We start from the raw sequence: 9,196 nt of genomic DNA, 5'->3' as shown, positions 1-9,196 counted from the left end.
ATGAATTTATAGGCAGCCACAAGTTCACCTCTCAGCCTTCTCTTGCAAAGGCTGAAGAGATGGTCCCTCAGTCTCTCCTTGTAGGACCTTGTCTGCAGGCCTCTGACCATATGAGTGGCCTCCTCTGAACCCTCTCAAGATTCTCTGTGGCCCGACCAATGCTGCATAAGAAGGAAGTATCACCTCCCTGGACCTGTTTGTCATGCATCTGCTAATGCATGATAAAGTGCGGTTAGCCTTCTTGATCACTTTGTCACATTGACGACTCATGTTCATCTCGGAGTCAGCTATGACTCCCAAGATCCCTTTCCGCTGCTGTGCTGCTGAGAAGGTCCTCCCCCAGCCTGTAAGTGTGTTGGTGGTTCTTTTTGCTCAGGTGCAGCATTTTGTACTTGTCTTTGTTGAACTCAAGACAAGTTTGATACATAATACTTATTGGTACATACTACTTACTGGCAGAAAAGGCCATTTCAAGCTGGCGGCTGATATTGTGGTACAACATAGCATATTCACTGTGGTTGTCTGCATGAGGTTTCTGTGTAATATTCATATACGTAGACTGGTACAGTTAGGCATAAAAGAGACTGACTAGGGGGTGGGTAGTCATGGAGTCCAGACTATGCTATTGCAGGCAAATCACATTGCAGTTCCCTTCATCCGTTTAGCAAAGTTCATCTTTAAAACTAGTGAGGCATTTTGCTCCCACTGCCTCTTTCAGATGGTTCATAATAGGGGTGCACTGATAAAGATTTTTGGGGCTGATATCAATAGCCGATTTTTAAAGAGGCATATTGGCCACTACTGATCCGATTTCTGATATGCAGCCCAGCAGCTTAAAGAGCAGTGTCCAGCTTAAGTCTGTAGTGGAAGAGGAGGGAGAAGGGAAGAGGTGTGGGGGAGCCAGATCAAGGTCTCTTTGGTGAGGGAGGGAGTGGGGGGAGAATGTGAAAAGCAGAATTCTTTAAATGAAATTGATTGTACTAAAAGCGTATGAATGAATGATTTTTTTTGTTTGTTTGTTTTTCTTGTCAAGGTAAATCCACCCTATTTTGTGCCATTGGTTGAACTTGTTCCCCATCCAGAAACAGATCCTTCTACAGTAGAGAAGACATATGCTCTGATGAAAAAGATTGGACAGTCCCCAGTCAAATTAACCAGAGAGACTGATGGATTTGTTCTGAATCGCCTTCAATATGCCGTTATTAGTGAAGCTTGGAGACTCGTGGGCGTATGTATCATTTTTTAGTTTGTATATGTATACACTGCTGGCTTTATAGGCACAACAAAAACAATATGGTAGCACTTATATTTTCTTTAGCTTTTTATCTACTTAAAGCCTTCACCCCTTAGATTACATAAAAATAAAAATAGGCATACAAATTTTACAAGAATAAGAGATTTTTGACATTGACTACTGAAGACAAAGAAAAGCTACATGTTATCTTAGCTAAACAAGACATACTAGAACTGTTCTAAAATACTGTTGGCTTCAGCTGAGCCAAAAGATTGAGGTTAAAAGGTCAGAAATCAAAATAACAAGAAATGAAAGGAGACAACCTGATATGTGAAGAATGTTATTGGCATAGTTTACTCCATGGAAGGGCAAGGGAAATCATATTTTAAACAGAAATCCATTTGCCTTTCAAGAATTCTTCTCTTAGATTCAATAGTCATTTGATATTGTTTATTGTTATATAATGGGAGATTTCTCCTACTGCCCATTCAGCCTTCCAACTCATAATCATCTGTTTGTAACACAGCAGCTTTTCCCACAGCAACATGTTCTGTGCCACAAAGTAGAACCTTTCATCAGGAAGAGATGAATTATGAGTCCACTGTTATTTTGGGAGACTGAATGAGTAGGGCCTGTTTCTTTTGTTGAACATAATAATGTTTTCAAACTGTTTAAATATTTTAAAACACCCTTTACACAGGAGTCTCAACCCTCAGATTAAAAGAAAAAAAAGAAAAAGAGTTGTAGTAAATAAATGCGTATTTACAAAGCAGCTCTCACCCTCTAGGATCTCAAAGCACTTTACAAATTTTATCTTTACAGGACTCACTTTGTCATGCACAGTTGAAATAAGAATTAAATTCTCTGTTGCAATGCTATATGGGTACAGCGTAGGGAAAGAATACTGCTGTGAGAATATTGTATCCCATTTAAACTATGTTATGAATTGGAGACTAATTTTGAATAACCTTCATATATTTTTTACAAAATGTCCCCTTTAAAAAACCCAACAACAAACAAACCAGAAAACAGAACTGTTTTTGGTTTTTTTATAAATGAATAAGTGAGGACATAATCCTGGCAAAAAGTTTTGAATAGTGGCAAAACGGTTCTTGAAGTTCAGAATATTTCATTCATTCTTAGTTCAAGCAGAAACAGTGTAACAAGGCCTTCTAATTGCCAGTTACTGTGGCACAGGTTCTTCTCAGGTATGTTAGTTTATCTTGCCTAACAAACAAGGAGGACAATCTGATGAGAGGAAGATGACAACAGTGCACCAAATCAAAAGTGAATTTGTTAAATCATTAGTTTTAAAAGAATATGCCTTTACAAGTGTAGCTGATGGAGGTGAGAAATCATAGGGTGCGTTCACGCATGCAAGCATGTTCACTTGCAGCAGGTCAAATAAAAGTGGTGCAAATTTGAGCCGGGGCTTTTTGTCTCAAGAAGCATGCCTGGACATGCACTTTGGTGTGGGGCAAATTGTGCCACATGGGGCAAAATAACCCTGCCTGCCTCTTCCTGGAACTGCAGCCAGGGAAAGCTAAAGCCTGGGGCCAGCACCTGTGCTGACCCAAACACTGTAAAAAGCTGCTTTGGCAAGTAGCTCAAGGCTGCTTGCTCTCAGGAGCTTCTGGGAACTGGCCAGTTGGTATGTGGGGACACTGCCCTTTGTGCCAGCTGGACTGCTGAAGCAGCCCTGGGAGTTCCCTGCACCCTCTACCCACTGCAGCAGTCTGGCAGTGAGAGCTGCTGCCTGGCTGTGACCTGAGACCACATGCTGTCGCAGGTGGCAACAAGGCTGCATGTCTGCCAGACCCGGATGGAGACTGCACAGCCAGTAGAGACATCTGCTTCTTTGGGCCAGCTGCCAGTAGGCTGTGACTGCACAGTTGCCTTTGTGCAGCACTACTGCCATGTGTGCCCTTGCCTGGCCATCTGGGCAGCTATCACCTGGAAGATGTTCCCAGTGTGGTGGCCTGCTTTGAACTGTCAAAGCATGTCTTCCTGGCCCCAAGTGGCCAGAAAGTCAGCCACCTCCAGCTGGGTCCCAGGTGCCAGCTCTGAGCAGGGTCTTCTGCCTGGGTCCTGCCACTTGCCTCCCTAGCAGGAATTCCAATGTTCCCTATTTACGACCTGCAAAAACAAACAATTCCAAATTCACTCTTCAAAAATATCCCAAAATCCATGTTCCTCAACAGTTAAAACAAAAGACCACCAGAGACAGATCACTTGGGCAATGTTTTATTGATATATTTACAATTGTAAAACAACTTGGAAGCCTACTATTGCCTCCATCATCATAATAAAATAAATTCTAATTATTCATACAGTTTGGCATTAACTTTGGGCTTCAGCACTGCTCTGTCTCTGCCCTTGTCCCTCACTCTCAACCCACAACTTACCTCCCTGCTCCATTCTCCTTACTCCTGCTTCACAGGGCCAGGAATGTGGGGAGAGTGTAGGTGTGGAGGAGGCTATGAGGTGGGGCTGCTGTCCCCTGCAGGGTACAGTCTCCCTGCACAACTCACAGACTGTCCCCTCACAGGGGCCACATGCCCCCCACAGGGGTCACAGCAACTGAGACCTGGGCTCCGCATCCGATAAGTAAGGGGTGGAAGGAGCTGGAGGAGTGCCCCTGCTCAGCCTGTGGCCAGATGCAGCCCCCTGCTCGGCTGCAGCCTCCTCACTTGGCTCCTGACCCCCCACTGGATGGTGGCTGTCTGTGGCCTGCTCGTTTGCCCCCCTGCCTAGCTACAGGCCCCCCGCGTGCTCCCTGGCCGGCTCCAACCCCTCACCCCTGCAGCTTACCAGCAATAGTAGCTGTGCTTGTGTTGCAGCCCCCCTGCATGGTGGGGGAGCAGCGTGGCTTGGCCCCAACTGCCAGGTATCCACGTGGCCTCTACAACAGTGTGCTGTAGCCCAGCTTGGTGCAGCATGGGACCATGTGCTTTTGGGCAGCTCTGGGCTGTCACTCAGGGCTGTGTGCTGCTTGCGGGGACCATCAGCCACATCAGCCTGGATCCTATGCGCACAGAAGTGACCAAGAGTGATGCCATTTGGAGCTCACACTCTTGGTAGGGCCACCCATGGCGATAAGGGCTTTGACATGCTACAAGAGGCACGTGCGTACTCGTGTGGCTGTGCCCATAAAGTTGCAGAAAGCTACAGAGAGGACGAGAAAAGGAAGCATAGTGACAGGGAAGCATTCACCTCCTTCATGGATTCTAATATCCATGCAGAAAATTTGAGAGGAGGAGGAGGAGAAGCTATTATATCAGAGTCCATGGCTCTGAGCTATTTTATTTCAGATGCTTTCAACAAGTTTTGGAAAAATAAGGAATTACACACCCAGAGGATTCTTTAGGGCAAATCCTGGCAGTTAGAGAGTTGCTGTAAATGGGAAGAGCTCTACAGGCAGAATGCTTTGGGCAGGACTGGGACAGTGGGATTCCCAGTTCAGCGTACTTCTGTGTTGCTAACTCCTGCTGTGTTTTCACAAGCAGTGTGATGTCTAATGTTTTTCTTGTAAGCCCCAACTCTGGAAGTTGTGGTTTAGGGCGAAAGCTTGAAAATGTGAATCCCAAAAGGTTCAAAAACCAGAAGGCAAAATTAAAAAACCCAAATGCACCAGTTTCATGATCTTTGGACATCTGAATTATTTCAATGCTTAGGGCTGGCAAAATTACCACTTCTTTATAATGGAAGGTTGTATACTTCCCCAAAATGTACTGCCTAGCTCCAGCTGGTATGCAGGAGTGTGGGGCATGCCACTGAACCTGGCCACCAACTGCCAAGACCCTGTGGGCCCGACTGCACCGGAGCCCCTGTGCTAAAACATGCCACACACAGGCTTCAGTCAGGTCCAAAAGCCCTGTAGCGATGGAGGATTGGTGACAGGGGTAGGGCTGGGATACCTGGAACCCCCCAGCCAAGAAATTGCAGACCATTGCACATTTGCCACCTGTTGTTGGGCACCTGTGTCATGGGTGTCCTTTGGCAGGGGTGTCCTTTGGCAGTGGCATCTGTGACTGAGCAGCCCTTTTTAGGATACCCTCTGCTCACCCTGATAGGGAGGGGGCTAGAAAAGGTGTCCCCAAAATAGTCTCTCTCATTCCTCCTGGCTGGGAAACTGCACCCAGTGGGATCACTGTTCCTGCAGTCGAAATAAGAATATAGACTTCGGAACCTGGAATGTGAAAACCCTCAGACAACCCAAAGAGTGATCGCCTGGAAAGACGAACTGTCTTCGGGGCTTGGGAGCCAGTGAGGCACAACACTAACATTGCTGCTGTCAGCAAAACCCAGCTTGCTGGGGAGGGACAGCTGCAGGAGGTCAGCAGAGGGTACACCTTCTGGAAAGGGAAACCAGACCGTGACCCCCTTATCCACAGAGTTGGTTTCACCATCAGAAACAAGATTGCAGACATGCTCCCCGATCTCCCTTTGGGTGTCAATGAAAGGCTGATGACCCTTCACCTGCACCTCAGCCAAAACCAACGTGCCACATATGTTCCAACTCTGGATTCCAATGAGGAAGTCAAGGAAATGTTCTACTCCGACCAACAACACCCTTGGCCTCCATCCCCAGGGATGACAAGGTCATTCTCCTGGGCAACTTCAATGCCTGGGTTGGATGTGACCATGAAGTCTGGAGCGGAACCATCAGCAAGAATGGCTGGGGAAGGCTAAAGCCAATGGTATCTTGCTTCTGACCAAATGCGCCCAACACAATCTTCCACTAGAAAGACTGACTCAAGACCACATGGAGGCATCAGAAGTCAGAGCACTGGCACCTCTTGGACTACATCGTCTGAGGTAGAGACCTGAGGGATGTGCTTGTCACGAGGGCCAAGAAGGGATCTGAAGACTGCTGGACAGACCACCGACTTATGCGCTCAGTGATGAACATCCACCTGGTGCCAAGACACTGGAAGACCCAAAAGGCCGCCTGGAGATGGCTGACAGCTCTGAAGGACCCTGGACAGCAGGAGGAGTTCCAGGCCCAGTTGTATAGTGCACTGGAGCAAGTCCCTACTGCTGATGACATCTCCATCCAGGCACACTGGGAGCAATTCAAGTCCACTGTTCAAGACACCTGTGCCCAGACTATTGGGTTTCCATTGCATTGGAACCAGGACTGGTTCGATGCCAGTGACGCTCAGATTCGTGATCTCCTTGAACGAAAGCATGAAGCCTTCATCTCCTGGCAAAGCCATTCAAACTCAGCAAGACAGCAGTACCACTACCTGAAGGCTGAGGTCAAGCAACACATCCATGACATGAAGAACAACTGGTGGGTGGAGAAGACATGCATGATCCAGGACTACACCGACCAGCATGACATGGGTAACTTCTTCCAGGCTACCAAATCAGCCTATGGACCTTGCTCCATTGGACAAAACCCCCTCTGATCACAGGTCAGCTCCTGGCTCCTCAAGGATGATGACGCTATCTGTCTGCATTGGAAGGAGCATCTCAAATTCCTCCTTAACTGGGAGTCCACTGTATCGGAAGAGACCCTCCAAGCAGTCCTGCAACGCCCTGTGGTGGATTTCCTTGGCAATCTACCAGCCATCAGAGAGCTGAAGCGGACCATCCAACAGATGAAAACCAACAAAGCCTGTGGGCCAGATGGTACACCCACAGAGGTCTACCATGCTGGCAGCTTCTGGCTCACATTATGACTCCACCAGCTTATCTTCTGCCTTTGGGACGAAGAATGCAACCATCGTGACCATCTACGAGAAGGGGGACAAATCTGACTGTGGGAACTACAGGGGGATTTCCCTCCTATTCATTGCGGGTAAGATCTTGTCTTGCGTCCTCCTGAACTGCCTTTGTTCCATCACCGAGGAGATCCTTCTGGAAACCCAGTGCAGCTTCCAAGCATCCTGGGGCACTGTGGACATGGTTTTTGTTGCCAGGCAGATCCAAGAAAAATGTCGGGAGCAAAGGTCAAGAACTGTTCCATGCCTTCATTGACCTGAACAAGGCATTTGATTCCTTAAACAGTGAAGCTGTGTGGATCATCCTTCAACACCATGGCTACCCACTGAAGCTTGTCACCATGCTGAGGTTCCTGCATAATGATATGACCGCCACTGTCCTGAGTGGAAGATCTGAAACTGACACCTGCATCCAGAATCAGGTCAAACAAGGTTGCGTGATCACCCCCACCCTGTTCACCATCTACCTGACCATGATCATCCACCTCATCCAAGATGATGTACTATCCAGCGTCAGTATCCAGTATTGACTAGATGGGAAGCTTTTCAATCTTGGGTGCTTCTGGGCAAAAACGAAAAACTTACCACCAAGAACATCCACGACCTTCAGTTTGCAGACGATTGCTGCATGATGGCTCACTCTGCATAGGATATGCAGATGACCTTAAATCTCTTCAATGCTTCGTATAAGAGACTTGGCCTGTCCTTGAATGTCACAAAGATGAAGGTTCTTCACCAACACTCCCCAGGCCAGCTGAACATCCCTCGTGCTATCTATGTGGACAGGGAGGCTCTGGGGTACATGAAGCACTTTCTGTAGTTCAACAGCCACCTCTCTCAACAGGCTACCATTGACAAAGAAGTCCAGCACCAGGTCAACTGTGCCAATGCTGCCTTCAAGTTGTGACAGCGTGTCTTTGAAAATAGAGACCTTCAGAAGTCAAAGGTCCTGGTTTACAAGGCTGTCAAGCTGACCACCCTCTACTGCAGTGAAACCTGTACCATCGACTGACACCACATTAAGACCCTCGAGAGCTTTCACCAGCGGTGCTTGTATTGAATCCTGGGGATCAAATGGGAGGACTGCCGGACCAGCATGAGCATCCTCCATGAAGCTGCGTCCACCAGCATTGAAACCTTGCTCTTAAGAAATCAGCTCTGGTGGATGGGCCACTGCATCCAGATGTCCAAGAACCACCTCCCTCTCCAGATTCTCTTTTCCCAGCTCTCCGTTGGCCAATGCTCAAATGGTGGCCAAAGGAAACAGTACAAAGACACACTCAAAGTCACCCTCAAGCACAGAAGCATTGACACCAACGGCTGGGAGGAACAAGTTGCTAACCATTTGGTGTGGCGCCACCTAGTCCACCAAGGCACGCACCACTTAGAGGCCCAACGACTTGATACTGAGGCGGAATGGTGGCGGTGGCAGCAGGAGAAGGAGACCAACCTAGGGCTGTGAATCCCGCTCCCCTACACAACAACATGTCCCCATGGCCACAGAATAGATGTATCCAGAATCGGGATCCTCGGTCACCTGAAGACCCATCAAGCCTGATGGACATCATCCTCGACTTTGAGGGACTGCTGCTGCAAGGGCTAGTAACAGCAATTTCTCATAAATTGGTTTAAGTGATCAGAAACCAGTGTAACAGAACAGAAGTTCAGTGCACTTAAATGTTTTCAAAATGGCCAAAACTGGTTTAAGATAAACCTGGTTGGATGTAGTATCAGACATAAATGATTTAGGTCAAACCGGCTTATGGAATTTTTGTACCAGATCCCCTCCCAGATCATATTTAACTCACAGTCCCTCACCATCCCAAGATGTTTTTCAGCCCTGGGCTGTACCATCTGCTCTAGCAGTGATGGGGGCAGGTTTCAGGGGCATCAGGCCTCCCCAGCAATGGAGCCAAACCGATCAGGACCTGCAGGGCCAGGACTCACCCTTTGTAGCACAGTCAGCCCCACTTGCATGGTGCAGCATGGGGCCAGACTGACCTAGATTTCATAGATTTCATAGATTTCATAGATTAAGGGTCGGAAGGGACCTAGTAGATCTTCTAGCCCGACCCCCCCGCCAGGGCGGGAGAACAACAAAAAACCCCAAAAAGAGAAACGGGACTCAAACGAGTCCAGCCAGGTAGGCATCCAGCCTCTTCTTAAAGACCCCCAGGGTAGGGGCCAGCACCACTTCCCTTGGAAGTTGGTTCCAGCTCCTAGCCGCCCTAAC

At 47.9% G+C, this 9,196-nt stretch overlaps 1 protein-coding gene across 2 annotated transcripts in view; it reads left to right on the top strand.

The window, feature by feature from the left end:
* Positions 1 to 9,196, top strand: part of CRYL1 (crystallin lambda 1) — a 120,777-nt gene that overhangs the window by 70,449 nt on the left and 41,132 nt on the right. For both annotated transcript variants that reach the window (XM_019524868.1, XM_019524869.1), the window contains exon 5: positions 1,034 to 1,228. In XM_019524868.1, coding sequence (XP_019380413.1) covers positions 1,034 to 1,228 — 195 coding nt within the window. The remainder of the gene's footprint in view (positions 1 to 1,033; positions 1,229 to 9,196) is intronic.

The sequence above is a fragment of the Gavialis gangeticus genome, unplaced genomic scaffold (genome assembly GCF_001723915.1).
Source record: "Gavialis gangeticus isolate Ggan-Ray unplaced genomic scaffold, GavGan_comp1, whole genome shotgun sequence".
Taxonomy (NCBI): domain Eukaryota; kingdom Metazoa; phylum Chordata; order Crocodylia; family Gavialidae; genus Gavialis; species Gavialis gangeticus.
This window is presented reverse-complemented; position numbering and strand designations above follow the sequence as displayed.